The sequence below is a fragment of the Fukomys damarensis genome, unplaced genomic scaffold (genome assembly GCF_012274545.1).
Source record: "Fukomys damarensis isolate Sample0158 unplaced genomic scaffold, DMR_v1.0_HiC HiC_scaffold_24, whole genome shotgun sequence".
Taxonomy (NCBI): domain Eukaryota; kingdom Metazoa; phylum Chordata; class Mammalia; order Rodentia; family Bathyergidae; genus Fukomys; species Fukomys damarensis.
Genome location: NW_022900936.1, coordinates 20,370,103 through 20,386,409, shown reverse-complemented (window position 1 = coordinate 20,386,409; position 16,307 = coordinate 20,370,103). Strand labels below are relative to the sequence as shown.

Below are 16,307 nucleotides of genomic sequence, written 5' to 3'. Positions count from 1 at the left end.
TGTGTGTGTGTGTGTGTGTGTGTGTGTGTGTGCCATTTTTCACAATTTAAATAAATCTGAAATAAAAATACAGTGACTAACAATATAAAAGAAAATATAGTAACCATAGCTTAAAAAAAGAGGACTGTAAACAATACTAATTTTTAATTAATTACCACACAGTTAAAGGGTATAATGCCTTTTATTATATGCTTCATGATCATCATAGTACCATATTTAATTAGCATCAATTTGTATATCATGAGAAAAATAGATATAAATAATGAAAAACATAATTAATAATAGGTACTAGATTTTAAAAAGTCAATTTTTAAAGTTTAAAAAATTTATTCAATCATCTATACAATTTAAACATAATATTAATATATAAACTTTGTAAATTCTTTGGATTACTACACTTATAATGCTCCCAGGAGGTTTTCTTTTTTTTTATATTTGTTTTATTCTGACCACAGTCATATAATAACTCAAGTTTTCAATATATGGTGAAAATTGATGGCAGGGAATTTCTAGCAAGTTGTTTGTAATGATAACCTATTTTGAATCAAGTATGTCATCTTTTCTTGTTCTAAGGAAAGCATACTAACTATTAAATGCATACTGTCAACCATGCAATAACATAGAAGAAATCAATCTGTACAGGATTAGAAATAAAAGAGATTAGCCTCCTTATTAACATTAGACTCTCGCCTTATATTTTGATATTCAAAATTACTTTTGATCCAGTGTGTTTCATGAAAGCTTAACATTACAATTAAACTTCACTTATTTCAACTGGATATTTCACATTTAAAAGAAAAATATTATGAGTGGATGCTATTACTATTTCTTGAATCAATAGTAGGAGTGATTTGTACACCTATGTATTTGTTTTTTATTTAATGCTTTACAGTAAATATTTGGTTATATTATCCTTTATTTTGATCGACCATTCTAACATTTCCTTGTGCTGAGTTCGCCTGTCTAACTATGACTTTAGTGTCATATTGCTGTCCAAAGACTATATCAAATACGTTTCAGGGCATATGATTGAGCCACGCTGTTTTAAAGCTGTGTTTCCCTCTGGAATGTATCATTCTATTGACCATACAGGGTGATGAAGGAATTATTCATTTAACTTAGGAGTATTAAGCTTTTGTCTGTTGATAGTCTGAAATCACAGGGGGGCAGATTAACAGGGGCTGGCTAGATTGAATTTATTAATCTTAAGGAACTGTGCAGTAGACACCATTGTTTGTTGTGCTTATTTTGCCTCTGTATTGTATCGATTCAGTAAACACATTCTTCCCTGTGGAATGTACAAAAACAATAAACTTTCTCAATCAGTAGTCTGTAGAAAAAGAGAAGTTTTTAAATGTTTCTAATTAGTAAAATTATTTTAAAAGCTTGCCTGGTTTATTAAAAGCTGCATGTAAGAAAATGAGTATTGAATCATCCAGAACTACAAGAGCTGCTAAAATTTCTGAGCTTTATGCCGATGCTATGTTGCTGGATGGACAGCTGACTGAAGAAATGAACAGCACGGCTCTTTTGTACTCCTTCAGAAACACCATCTTCAGTGAACCTCAAAATTGCACTCTTAGTTAATAGCTTCCCATTACCACAAAATCCTTTTTCTGTCTTTTGGGAAAGAGTTGAAATTAAAAGCAATTCTTGCGGTAAGCATATTCTGTCGTAAAAATAGTTACTGGAATTGAAAATTATATCCATTACTATCATCAAATCTCTTTTCTGAATTGATACTTCAGAATTTCTGTACAATAGAATTACAGGGTTAGCCTTATCATTCACCAAAAGAATCCTTGAAGGTTAACTTAATTATGGATTTCAAATGTGTAAAGATTGAGGTCACCTACACTTCCACCGAAACTAAAAGATAATGACAGGAATTGAACAGAAACGGAGAGATGACACTATAATTAGATATGAAGAAAAAATTCTGGTACGTACTAGTCTTGAGATTTACACAAGGGCAATATTTCTTGCAAAATACCTTCCAAGAAAGATTTTTAAAGAATGCATAGTTACCTTTGGTTAGTATTTTTTGTTCACAAATTCAATAAAAGGAAAGAAATCTCACATATATTGAAGTGTAAATCAGCCCAGAAAAAAAAGTTAATATTGCTCTGGTAACAAGTTTCTTGTTTTTCAGGTTCACACCAGCCCTGACTAATATATTTCAAACTGTACTATTTTCTTTAATTTACATATGGGAAAGATAATACTTTTGCTATTCTGTAGTTGTGTCAAAATAGTGATGTTGATTCATTTAATGAGCTGTAAGGAAAACTACGGTTCCTGAAATCCTAAGGCTAGCGTAGGTTTATGGAGTACATTTTTAAATGATTATTTATTAATCCTACCTGATGAAGATTATGGAATTATGGCAAAGAGGGTATGATAAATTTTAAAATTTACATCCAAATAATAAGGATACTAGAATCTTTTAAAACTTCTTTGATGTTTTGCTAATACAGAATTATAACTTTTATTGTAATTACTTTAGATTGCTCCTACGTCAGACAATGACTTTGGACGATATAACTGCACAGCTACTAATCGTATAGGAACCAGATTTCAAGAATATATTCTTGCCTTAGCTGGTAAGTATAGCACACTTTTTTTGACATCTCATAAAATATTACTGTAAATGAATGAAATTCTAAATTGATAACATAGCGCTGTGCTTCTAGCTTCACTGTGCCTCAAACAAGCAAGGCCTTTTAAGACCCTAACATTATAATGAAGGGGGACAGTTGAAGCATTTTCTTCTAAGATAGGAAATAAGACAAACACACTCACTCAATTCCATTAGAGATGTAGAACTTCTACCTACACCTATTAGAAAGTAAGAGGAAGAGGAGGCTACCACATTTGAAAGGAGGAAATCACATAGATTTTTCTTACAAGTGACATAGTCTTGCCTTCTAAATTCTAAAAGCCTCTATGAAAATAGTTAAAACTAATAAATAAACTGAGTAAAGTTTCAAGATGCAAAATCAACATGTAAAATAGTGCAGCATTTCAATATGCTAGTAGCAAACTATCTGGAAAAAAAGGAATCAAGAAAACAGTCCTATTTACAATAGCTATAAAATAAAATGCTTTGTAATCAATTAATCTAGGATGAAAAACATGTCTATAATTGAAAACTATAAAACATTGATATGGGAGAAAGTGCAAATAAATAGAAATATATCCTTTATTCATGCATTGGAAGAATAATACTGTTAAAATGTTCATATTATCAAAAGTGATATATAGATTCAATATAATCCCTATCAAAAAAATACAAATGACTTGCCTCACAAATCCTAATGTTCTTATGAAGCTACAAAATACTCCAAGTTATGAAAGCAATCTATAGCAAAATATAATTGTCATTTAAAAATGTACTTACCAAAATGCCCTTTGCGGCTATTTTATATTCATTAGCTACTTTCTTTTTGTTTCCCACAGTAGTAGGATATTCAGATATATACTTCAAGGGTTTTCTTTGTATTGTTCCTCTCTATTTTGCAATTTTGTTGTTAGAGAAACATATTTGAAGCTCGTTTTTAAATGTGCTTGTCATCATTAGTGTATATATTTTATTATCGATCTCTGCCTTTCTCATAAGAATTCATATAGTTCCATTGAATTTATTAGTTCCTCTTCACTTGTTGCACTCTTTGATTTCATCAGAATTAAGTCAGAGGGTAACTCCTCCATTTTTGCTTTCTATGAAATGCAGTAAGTGTATCAGCAAGGCAGACACTTTGTCTTCCCATTCATACCTTGCCCAAACTATTGAATCAAACGTATATGTGTAACTATCAAAATATTAATCTGTATTACTTATATACAGACAACTTTTTAGGACAAGTTAACTGAAGCGTATTTATGAATGATCTTGTTTATATCCATAAATTTACTCTCACAAAACAATTTTAACATTCATATTACTGATACTGTTTTGCTTTGAGGATGTTAATGCCTAATAATTATAATATGCATAGGCTATTTCAAAGATTCTAAGGATTATTCCCATCTGACTTGTAAGACGTTACAACACTTCTGTGCTATTATTCAAAACATAGATTTGTATGATGAAATTTGATATTGTATCCTACACATACCATTCAAATAGAACACTGACAGACATAAATTGATACAAAGAATTTAATAGAAGGTGAGACATAGCAAAATTGTAATCACTAATTATTTACTAAGTGCTTTGTGTATTTCACATTATTAGTAGGTGTTCCACATTATTTGATTCTCCCAGTAACCTTGGTATTATTCTTACCTGCATTCTAGGGACATGAAAACTGATGTATATAAAGATGAAACGATTTACTTTTTTGGAAGGTTGCAGTTGAAAAACAGTACCAAGACAAGATTTTGGATCCACAGATTCCATCATACATTCAGTTCCTTAGTCCAACATTACATCAGCACTAGTTGAGGGGAAACAAAGTGTAATTAAACAGATACACTTGTATAATTACTGTTCTTTCCAATTATTAATTCATTCAGTAGTAGGGAGTATTTGTTAACTATTGACAATGAAAGGTACTAGGAAGTAATTCATAAAAATATGCTAATAAAAAAGCTCTATTTGTAGACTAGAACATCCATTTGTACAATTAAAATATTGGACTGTGTTTGTGTTTTGCATTATGGCCCTCTATTTGCATACATGTATGTTATGTAATCCAGAATATTGAGAGAAAGCCTGCAGAGACTGAGATTGGTGTTATAAAGAGAGTGAAACTCCACATTTCCTCTTCAGGGAAGTGAAGTGATTAGAATGGTTCTTCAGAAAGATTGATCTTGCATTTGCATGCTGTATGGATTGAAGTTTGGTGACAAATCAAATAGAAAAAGATGACAAGAACCACTGTCACTGTTAATGAAGACAAACAGGGTTAGCATTGGAAAAAGGGATAAGCTAGCAAGGAATATAATGTAGAAATTATTGAAATAATGTAATAATTTATTATAATGTATGCAAGACATAAGAATCAAGTATGAAGAGGGTCACCAAACAATTCACATGAAAAATTAAAGGAGATATTAATTATAGGAATAACAGACACAATTAGACAAGTTCTCTATCATATTTTTAATTGATAAGAAAAATTGTATGTAATGATTGTGTACATCATGATATTTTGAAGTAATGCACAATTATGGAACTTTTAAATTTAGCTGATTAACGTATGTATTGCTTCACAGCTTTTTTATATTAGCTTTAATTACTGAAATACACAATTTATCAAATGTTTTCTCAAGACTCCATTTACTTCTCTTTGTTCAATGTTGAATTCTATATGTAGATATATGTATAAATATATCTGTGATATTTGTTTCTTTCCTAAAACGTAATTCAGTAGTCAGTTCATAATAGATTTTATAACTTTAGAAGTCAAGATGTAATTGGACATAGACAATTAAAATGCAAATAATGTAAACAAGATACTAGATCTACAAGTTAAAAGTATGTATGCTTTTACTTTTTACCAGATAGCAGAAAAAAAAAGAGGGAAAAATATCAAAAGCCAGGGTAAGAATCAGCAGATCCGAACATGTCAAGAAAAGGATAGCCAGTTAGCTGTGTATGGATTGTGCTAACATTGTTCTAAAAACATTCAGGCTTAATATCTACAGATGCACCAGTCAGCACACATAGCTTCATCTAGAGTTAGAATGTGAACAAGGGATCGTGTATATGCCATAGCATCAAGACTGAGAGGATTGATCTTTCCTGTCTCCCTATGTATCTTATCTTTGTTTGTGACCTATTTCTTCAAATTGAGAACCCTGATTGTTGTGAAGCCCAATTTCAACCTAGTGGACCCAAGACAGTTGCTCAGTGTGGGATAAAGGATTGTCAGTCTTACCAGGCAGCCTATGCTTGTTTCTCTTCTACCTCTGCAACTGAGCACACCTACAGATGAGAGTTCATAACAAACTTACTGATGTAAAGACCTGCACTTTAACATAGATATGAAAAAATATGAAAACTGCATGTTTGCATAGGAGAGAAAGATATATTATGTAGATAACTTAAATGTCATATTTCTGGATAAGATTTGCATAGCAATATCACTTGTGAATCTACCAACCAACACATTTATTTTTGCATCTTTTGGTTGTGACATAATGAACTACATAACATTTCTAAGTTATTTATATTTCCTAATTAAAGCTGAAAATATACTGTTGCATTTCTTTACATAATTCATATAAAAAAAACATAAATCTGCCCCTAGCTCTTGCCTAGCAGCATTTACACAGCATGTTTTCATGACCTATAGTGCTGTGCTAGTGCTTTAGCTAATAAAGTTCATCTGAGTGCATAGCCATTTGAGATTTTTATATAAATGCTTGTATGATACCAGGACACACACACACACACACATACACACACACATTCTTTCTGAAATATCCATATTTTTTGAAAGTTTAAGAATATTTTAATTAAATAATAACATCAATTTGACATACCAGAACTTCGGTGATGCAATAAAAGCAGTCCCAAGAGGGAAATTAATAGAAGTAAATCCCCACATCAGAAAAGAACAAGCTCAAACAACCTAATTTTTTTCACAGTACAGTTACATTCATCATTGGGATCTTGCACCTTCACATGATATAACTTGGTTCTTATTTTTCCACATTCCCCTGCCCTCCCTTCACCCCCGCATCCTTCCCTATTTACAAAGACTTTGTTTCCAATTTTTCCTTTTCTCATATTTTTCCTTTTCTCTTCTTTCCTTTCCCCAACCCTTTCCACTTTCCCTACTCCTTAAGCCTTTTTCTTCCTGTTTCACATAATCTTATGTGAAATAAGTAGAACACACGTGTAAATACCAAATAGTTTCTATGGTGTGAAAAACTAAAAGTGTAAATAAGGTTCAAATTGTATTATTGGTAATGTGAAGTAAGGTATAGTTTTAATTGAGGGTTTTTTCCTGTTTTTTTATTATCTTGTGTTATTTTTTCTGCTTTTGAGCTAATTCTATCTAAAGTTTTATGTCTTAGAAACTAAAATAGATTTCCATCCAGGCTATTGTAATTGTAGAACTAAACAATAAATTTGTACAATGATATACCCATAGTGATGTGCCACTATGCTCAGCGTTATAGTCGATTTTAAAAGGGGTTAGAATTCAATATCTCAACTGAAAGTTCATTTTAACTGATGAGTTATAAATGATGTTACAACAGATAGCTTGCGGTACTATTTAGTTCAGAACACTAACATTTTATCTAAAATTAATGCTTTCCACAAATTTAGTAATATAATTTTAATGAACAAAAATATACATTTCATAGAAAAACCACATCTTCTTTATCCAGTCTCCAAATGATGGGCAAATGGGTTGTTTCCAAGTCTTCCTATTACAAACTGTGCCTCTGTAAACATGGGTGTGCATACATCACTGTGGGATGAGTCTTTTAATTCTTTTGGAAAGAAACTCAACAGAGGGATGCCTGTGTCAAATGGAACCTCTAGTCCTAGTTCTTAGAGGTATCTCCATATCGATTTCCATAGTGGTTGCACCAGTCTGCACCCCTTTTGTAAATAAGGAAGTGAAGAAGGGGTGAAGGGAGGGCTGGGACAAGGGGATGAGAACCAAGACCTGTCATGTAGAGGTACAAGATCCCAATGATGAATGTAACATACTGCATACCTAATATGTACCAATAAACTCAATGAGGAAAAATATGCTTTAAAATATTATAGTAATGCTTAAGTAATACATTTATTTTTACATTTCAGTCATTCATTTGATCTATGTCTGTCAGTCTCACGCAAACGCATACACAAGCTTATTTGCACACACACACACACACACACAATCAATAAGCCTATTTTGCTTCACTTCAGAAAATGTTTATATACCATAGAAAATATGTAAGTCAAATATTTCCTCATTAAATATTTTAATTTATTTCCTGAATATTTTACTGTTATGTGCTATAATAGAAAGTGACCATTTATTCTTCCGTCTTAAAGAGCTCAAGCAGGTGTTAGGTAAGCTTTGTCATTGGAACAAGTAAGTGATTAAATAACAGTTTCCTTTCCTCCTAATATTCCTAAAAGTACAAGATTTACTACTGACCACTCAAATGACTTGGGTGGTGTTTCTTTGTGTTTGTTCCTTCATAGATGTGCCATCCAGTCCCTATGGAGTGAAGTTAATAGAGCTGTCACAGACCACAGCCAAGATTTCTTTCAACAAGCCGGACTCCCACGGAGGTGTGCCTATTCATCACTACCAAGTGGATGTCAAAGAAGTAGCATCCGAAACCTGGAAAATAGTGCGCTCTCATGGGGTTCAAAGTGAGTCAGTGATGTCAACATGTGTTCATTAATTCACATGGCTGTTCGGTATACCTGTGTGTTTACCTTTTCATTCCCCCAACACGTCAGTTTCTTTTCATTGTAGTGGAGTTGGGGAGAATTGTTCACTGTTCTGTGCTAGTTCAGTATAACTTAAATACACATTGAAAATGTCTCTGTCTTTTACTGTATTATTTCTTTGCATTTTGTTCGTGTTTTGAGATGCTGAGGATGGAAACCAGATCCTTGAGCCTTGCACATCTGAGGAATTGAGTGTTTCATTCTTTCTCCACCTTTTATTAAAATAGAAGAGCTTAATAGAATCATGGACATTTTATTCCAGGGCAAACTTTTACATTTTAAAATTTTGTTGCTAGAAAATCTCTAATATATCAGATCTAAGTATGAAATGTGTACTTATTTTTCATTATTGATTTTTCCACAAATAGGTGTGAAATTCACACTATAAAATTTAGGCAGTTTATTTATTAATTCATACAAAAACTTATCGGTCTGCTAAAATTTCTTTCAAAACTGTTCTAAAATATGTTTTCAATATTCAAACCTTTTTCAAAAATCAAATCTCAATAATTGTATTAACTGGTTCTAAAAAGCACAAACATTTTATATAACTTACATTCACTAATGTGGAGTTTAATAATGTGAAAGAAAGGGTAGGTGTGTTTTATTTTTGTGAGAAGTTACAGTAAGAAATAATGAGATTACCAGTGATAGACTCTGCTGATTAAATACAGAACTTTTAGCAGAGCTTTCCAGCAAACTAGGCCACTGGTACCATAATGTCATTCAGGGACACTAGAGGTGGTCCAGGGTAGGAAAGGAGCTTTCATCAGCATGGCTATTTTGGAAGCACAGATAAAGAGAGTTAAGATCAGTTCCTGGGAGGGATAGAAGAAGTTTGGAGTTTTATAGAAAAGGGGAACAAGAACAAGGTTGGAGGGGGTGGTGTTTATAGCTAGGATTTTGTATATATGGCCATTTATTTTGTCTTGGTAAAGTTCTCAGGTTTGATCAGTATAGCACTACTTCTAGAATGCCTCTGTTCTTGAACAATTTGGTTTATGAACAGTTTTATTTCTGAACAGAAATATTCAGTGAAAATTTGCTTCCAATTGAGAATTCCAATCAAGTGTCCATCTTTCTTGGTCTGACATGTGGTCATGGCTTGTAATTGAGGCCATGGGCTCAGACAGACCTGTATACACTTGCTGTGAAGCTTTCTGGAACACAAAGTACTGCACAGTATTACTCAATCCAGCATGGCTCCAAAGAAAGTGCAGAGCACTAATGAAGGTAATAGCAAAGTGCAGAGTAAGAATGGTAATAAGAAGATTTTGAAGAAAATAACCATTGAGTTGAAGAAGGAAATTGTAGAAAAGCATGAGCATTGTATTCGTGTGACTGATCTGGCCACGTACTACAAGATGGCAAAGTCAATAAACTCAACTATTTTAAAGAATAAAGATGCCGCCAAAGGGTCAGAGGACAGGTTCTGGGTGAGGCAGAAAAACTTTCATTAGTGTGGTTGAATGAGAAACACCAGGAAAGTCATAGAATTAGTGGAGCTAGGATCTGAGAAAAAGTTTGGATGTTGCACAGTGATTGTCTGCAAGAAGGCTCCTCTACCACTGCAATAGGTGATGAATTTAAGCGTAATGGATGGTGGTTTGATAAATTTTGCAAGGTAAGTGGCATCCACAGTGTGATAAGACAGGCAAGGCTTCCAGTTCTGGCAAGACTGCTGCAGAAGACTACAAGAAAAAATGCACAGAATTCATGAAGGCAGAAGGATAATGTCACTCAACAAGTGTTCAACTGCAATGAAACAGGGCTTTTCTGGAAGAAGACGCCAAAAAGAACCTCCTTCCCACAAACTTTCTTGTCCTCCATGCCAGAAGTTGCTTCAAACATGGTTAGTCTCTCTCTTCATAGTGTACTGTACTTTATTTTATGTTTGTGTGATGTAAAAAAATACATATGGTTCAGAATAGATTAAACTTATGTACCTTGAAACTTATGGGGGAAATTTGATATGGTTTGCAACCAGTTTGGTTCCAACCAGACTGGTAGAATAAATTAAGTTTGTGAATTGAGGTAGTGCTTTATCTCACACTGGTTGTATGAGGTTCTGGGAGAATCATCAATGCTGGAGCTGTCAGTTTTGTTCCTAAGATGAGATGGTGGCTTCTGCTTTCATGGGAGCCTCAGCTTTCATCATGGAGTAATTTGCCGTGATTGTGGGGTGACTCATGAGATCTTCAAGACTCTGTTTTTCTTGTAATGCAAGGTGACTTCACCTTTAGAACAATGGATCCCAGCCTTCCAGGCGTGGTTCCAGCAGGTCTGGTACTGCGCATTGTAAATAGTGACATCTAGATATTCTTACAAATAGGGAAAGTCACTAATGTTGGTGTCCTTTGTCTTGGAGAAGGAAAAGATAGATGATGTGAATTTAGGACTAATAAACCTTATAATATAGACACTCGCTGAGTGATGGGCATGTCTGCATGCAGAGCTGAGCTAGTAAGGTAGATGCATAACTGAGGGCATTGGAAGCCTTGTCCTGCGTTTAGTTATACACTGGAAATCTTCAGGTCTTTCCTCTACATCCCTGTGACAGAACCTATTTGAGTTATCCAAGAGATTAGCACAAAATAGGGAGGTAATTAATGCCCCAGAGACTCATTCCTATAAGAGCCAGCCCTTGTATTTGCAAGGATCAGATCAAGGATCATATGGACAAGGTTGGGTTTAAGTATAAAGCTCGTGTTCTCCTGAGAAGAATGAGAAAATCAATCCCAGTAAACGTAGAGAATGAGCAAACAAAACTATTCAAGTTTCCTGTTTTCATATCTGATTGTTCACTTTTCATTGAGAGTGGGTACCGTTGTTTTGTATAATACTGTCAGAGATCTTACTCCATGAATCCTCAGTCATTTACAACAGACTTCAGATAATGCCCCCAATGTGTTCCTATTATTTAATGACATTTTATTTTGGATAATAAACACTAATTGTGCACACATGTTTCATGAAAGATCTGTAAAAATTACACCTCCCTAAATGAGTGAGTTTGGCCAATAATCATAGTTTTTTTAAAGAAAAAAATGCAATAACATGTCCCTGCCCCATTTTCCTGAGTCACTCTTCTTTCACAGATGTGCTAACAAATACTTTAAATTATGTCACGGTCACACAGAATTATTGCATGAATTCAACTCAGTATAACAAACATTTTTACAACAAATCACTGTTTAAGCCTTTTTTTTTGAACTTCTCTGATTAATAATACCTTTGACAAACACTGTGCATTTATGGTCATACTAAATATAAATATTCGGCTGAATTTTGCAGTTTGAAGCTTGTAATATCTGATTTAGCACTCGTGTCTTCTCTGGTTTCGCTGACTCAGTGTAGGTGTCAAGGATCTTGACGATCTCATGAATCATGTCCTCTTTTGGGTGAAGGATAGGAGTCAAATGCCTCTTCCTTTTTTGGTGCTATAGTACCCTTTCAGCTGAGCCTGCTGGCTGTGTTGTCTGCGGGACGTGCATTTCATGCTCTTAGGTACCTGTCTCTTAGGGATGCAGTAGATGTTCGAGTGCACTGGAGGGCTTTCAGGATAAAATGCTCTTCCATGGAAAACTACTTTCCTTAGCTTCCTGAGATGCCCTTCCCTCTTCTGCAGGTTTTAAGTGTGGTCATTGTCCAGCAACCTTATGCAATGTCTTGCCCCAGAGAAATATTCCACATTCTTACTAAGCTAATAAGAACCTAACATCTACACAGCTGACCTCTTTCTCTAGTTTGTTTTTTCTATTTCCAAGTGTCACAGAAGACAAACAAAAATTCTGCAAAAACAACTTCAAAGGTGAATGAAAATACCATTTTCTTTAAAGATGCCAAAGATTTCCATGAGTTCAATTCATATTGTTGAGTGACTTCACTTATTAGGAGGAGCCTGGGCAAAGGGTATGACTGATTTCTCTAGGAGGTAGAAGACTCACAGTCCAATTTCTTTTTTTTTTTCCTTTTTGGTACCTGGGATCAAACTCAGGACCTCGCACTTGCGAGGCAGGCGGGAGAACCGCTGAGCTAAATCCCAAGCCCCTCACGTTCAAATTTCAAATGTTCTCCCTCTGGTCTTTTGGCTGTGAGCAATGTGCATGGTCGGATTTTTGTGGCTGGGCCTCAGGTCCAGGGCAGCCTCATATTCACTCCTTCAGGACACACCTCACCTTTCCCCACAGATTTTGTATTTGATGCCTCCTCTCTAGATGACTTTTTCCAGTTGAAAATTATAGGACAATAAGAAAACATTCATTTGAGGTCCCATAAACTTCTTATTGCAGGGCTGATTCTAGTTCTTCCACGTGAAATTGAGTACACCTTTGTAATATGACTTACTTAATGTTGAATTCACACATTGTAGCTCAGGTGACTGGCTTCGTTTTATATATAACCTCCATGTTTTTTTTAACACGTTTTTAAATGTTTCTTGCTACAGTTCCCATTATTTCAATAACGGCATGAATGCAAATAAGTGACCAAAAAGCAACAGAAATATAATGGGCTGTCGGGGAGACAAGCTGGTTTACTTAAATCCATTTAGACCACTCCGAACACTGAGGGCTAAGTGTGTTTGGCACTGATTTTTAAAACAAGAGATCTTTTACAGAGCCGAAGTAAAGATGCCTGCTTCACCAGGCACCCTTCATACTGTCTCCGGAATCTCTGAACTGTGCTCTATACGCTACTATTCAATAGGATATGAAGAGATGAGCTGCAATGTCCCGCAAAAGGAAACAGAGCCTTGATGAAGAAGAAGAGAACTAATTCTGAGAATTGGAGACCAGAAAATTGATTGTGTTCAGCTATATACCAAGAGTGAATTAGTTAAAAAATAAGCGGCCGTGGGCTAAATCAGTCCATGCTTTGATATCCTGTCCCATTATTTACCATACGTAAGCGTCTAAGAAGGGAATGACTGGTCAAGATAGCTTCCTGTACCCGAAGGAGACTTTATTCCCTTCCGCTAGTCAATAAGAGGGATCTTAGCTGACATCTTTGTATCTACCCTCATAACTTTTTTAGTTAATTTCTGTTGTAATTAAAATTTTAAATCTGATCTATTTCCTTAATTTCATAGATCTGAAAAATCTTGAGGATAGAATTGAGAAATATGTGAAGTATAGAAATGATTCTACAAATTACCAATGATGTTGAACATATTTACATTGTTTATTAGCTGCTTCTACTTCTTCATCTGATAAAGGTCTATTAATTTCAGATGACCATTTTTGGATTGGGTCTTTAAATTTGGGGGATCTGATTTTTTTAAGTTCTCTATATATTCTAGATTGTAGTCCTTTGTCTGAGGAACGCCTGGTAAATTTTTTTTCCCACACTGTGGATTATCTCTTCACTCTATTGGTGTTTCTCTTGCATGTAAAAGCTTTTTAGTAAGATTAGACACCACTTCTTGATTCTTTGTGCTAGTTCCCATGCTACTGTGTTTTGTTTGTAAAGTCTTTTCCTATGTCCCTGTCTTCCAGAGTTCTACCTAACCTATCTTCCAGCAGGTTTAGTGCTTCTATTTTAGTATTTAGATCTTTGTCCCATTTCAATTTTAGTTTACTGCATGGTGAAAGATAAAGTTCTAGTTTTAGTCTTTCACAAATTAAAATCCAGTTTTTCCAGCATCATTTATTAAAGAAGCTATCCTTCCTCCAGTGAGGATGTTTGCCTGCTTTCTCAAAGTTGAAGTAGCTGAGTATGTTTGGAGTTGTTTCTGAATCTTCTAATCTGTGATTGATCCTTGGGTCTGTTTCTTTGCCAGTAACGTGCTGATTTATTATGGTGACTTTTTAGCATAGTTTCTAGTTAAGGATTGTGATTCCCCCTGCCATGTCTGTGTTGCCTAGAATCACTTTTGCTATTCTAGGTTTCTTCTGGTTCCACATAAATTTGGTATTGTTTTCTCTAGTTTTGTGAAATATGCTGTTGGAATTTCAATCAGGATTGAATCTATATAGCAGTTTTGGAAATACGGCCATTTTCACCATATTAGTTCTTCATACTCAGGAACAAAATATCTCTTTCCATGTTCTGATATCTCCTTCAGTCTCTTCTTTCAGAGTACTATTTCTCAAAGTAGAAGTCCTTTACTTCTTTTGTTAGATTGATTCCTTGGTATTTCTTTTATTGGGGGGGGTCAAATTGGTGAATATTCATGCTGTATAAAAAGCCTGGCACGCACTGTGCAATCTCAGTCACAGAAAATGGTATGCTGTGTGGTTACACATGGGACCTAGAAGGACACATTCAACGAAGCTGCTAATGACTACAAACAATTTCATTCATTTCTTGTATTTGTTTTCTGTAATACACATATTAGCTTAAAAAAGAATTGAGAAATATCATACATGAGGCAAGGCATGTGTCTATGTACACATAGGCAGGTATAATATAGACTATAAAGTTTGTCATCTTCATTTATTTCACAATATTCCACAGCCTTAGTTGCAAAGAATTTCTGATTGCTTGTTACCTTGTCCAAAAACCAGACTGGCACAATATTAATGTGTGAAGAAATGCCTCACTTAACACGTACAAATGTTGTTAGTGAATATTATGTTTAAAGATAAATTAATCTCTGTTTTTAGAAAAACCCATTTGGTAGCTTACATTTGTTTAGGTTAGAAGTACCCAGATGGTGTCACTAGTTTTTTTGTTTTGTTTTGTTTTGTTTTCTTAATCAGCTTCACTAGGCAAAAACCAAAACATTGCCTAGAATTTGTTAATTTCTGCAATTTTTTTTGCAACAAAGTATTTCCAAGATCATTTTTATTTATTAAATTAAGTTTCTTGCTGTAGTAGAATGGAAATATGTCCTTGCTGGGGACTGCCCATACACCTTGAGAGTTAAATTTCTCCTAATTTATTCACTCCATTCACATTCTATATTGATAGTCTTCTAAAATGATCACATTCTTCCTACTGAGGCAAAATACCAGTGATCAAGTTTTTACATTATTAAAGACAGCAAAATGTTCTAAAGATTGTATTCTAGTTTAATCACTGTAAGTATTAAAAAGCAAATCAATAAATTTTGACCTAAAGGTTGAAGGTAATCAATATTAAAGAGAAAACTAAGGCAATATACATTGCTTAGCAACTTCTTTGTAGGTCATTTAGGTAAATAGTAATGAAATTAGAATTAAAAAGGGGTGTGATTTTAAAGCCATTCTATTCAACACTAAACATTTTTACACTTTATTTAATTTAGAATTGAGAAAACAGAACTGCCTTGTATAAAGTTTGCTGTCTTTCTCACACATAAACAAAAATGTAATTTGTATATGTTCCTGTTACAGCTTAATGGGTAGCCAGCGGAAGGTAGTTAGGTACAAAATGTATGGGTTAGTTTGTTAAATATGAATTTGAAAACAAACATCATGGTTCCATGAAATTTTATTTTATGTCAGAAAAGAAGAAGGGAATACAGGCCAAGGGAAGGAAGGAATAAAGGCATTTTCTATAAAACTATGAGACTTTCAAAAATGGACATTTAATCATATAGGAGTTCTGATAGGCAGCCAGTGGTCAGAAAAATACAAGGAATGACTCTCAAAATATTTAAATGTTGTACTTTTCAGAAGCACAAGGCAGGAATTTTATGTTATAAATCTTAAATTATGTAGTCACATGTCTACGCTAATGTTTAAGAGAACCATGTAAACACAGTTACAGTGATCTTTAAAGCAGAAAATAGATTTAGGTATGAAAGTGCAGGTACATGAATTCAAGAATATTTTAGCTATTAATTGTTTCTCTTAGAATGACTTTAAGTTGATGTTCAATCATATTTCCTTGTTTGTAAATATCAACAATTCTTCATCTACTTTTCATGTATATACTTCTAATTGATATCATCATCCAGAATATATAT

General features: G+C 33.9%; 1 protein-coding gene across 2 annotated transcripts in view; it reads left to right on the top strand.

The window, feature by feature from the left end:
- Positions 1–16,307, top strand: part of Ncam2 (neural cell adhesion molecule 2) — a 454,995-nt gene that overhangs the window by 361,934 nt on the left and 76,754 nt on the right. For both annotated transcript variants that reach the window (XM_010608552.1, XM_010608553.2), the window contains exons 11-12: positions 2,507–2,603; positions 8,162–8,335. In XM_010608552.1, the coding sequence (XP_010606854.1) occupies positions 2,507–2,603; positions 8,162–8,335 (271 nt within the window). The remainder of the gene's footprint in view (positions 1–2,506; positions 2,604–8,161; positions 8,336–16,307) is intronic.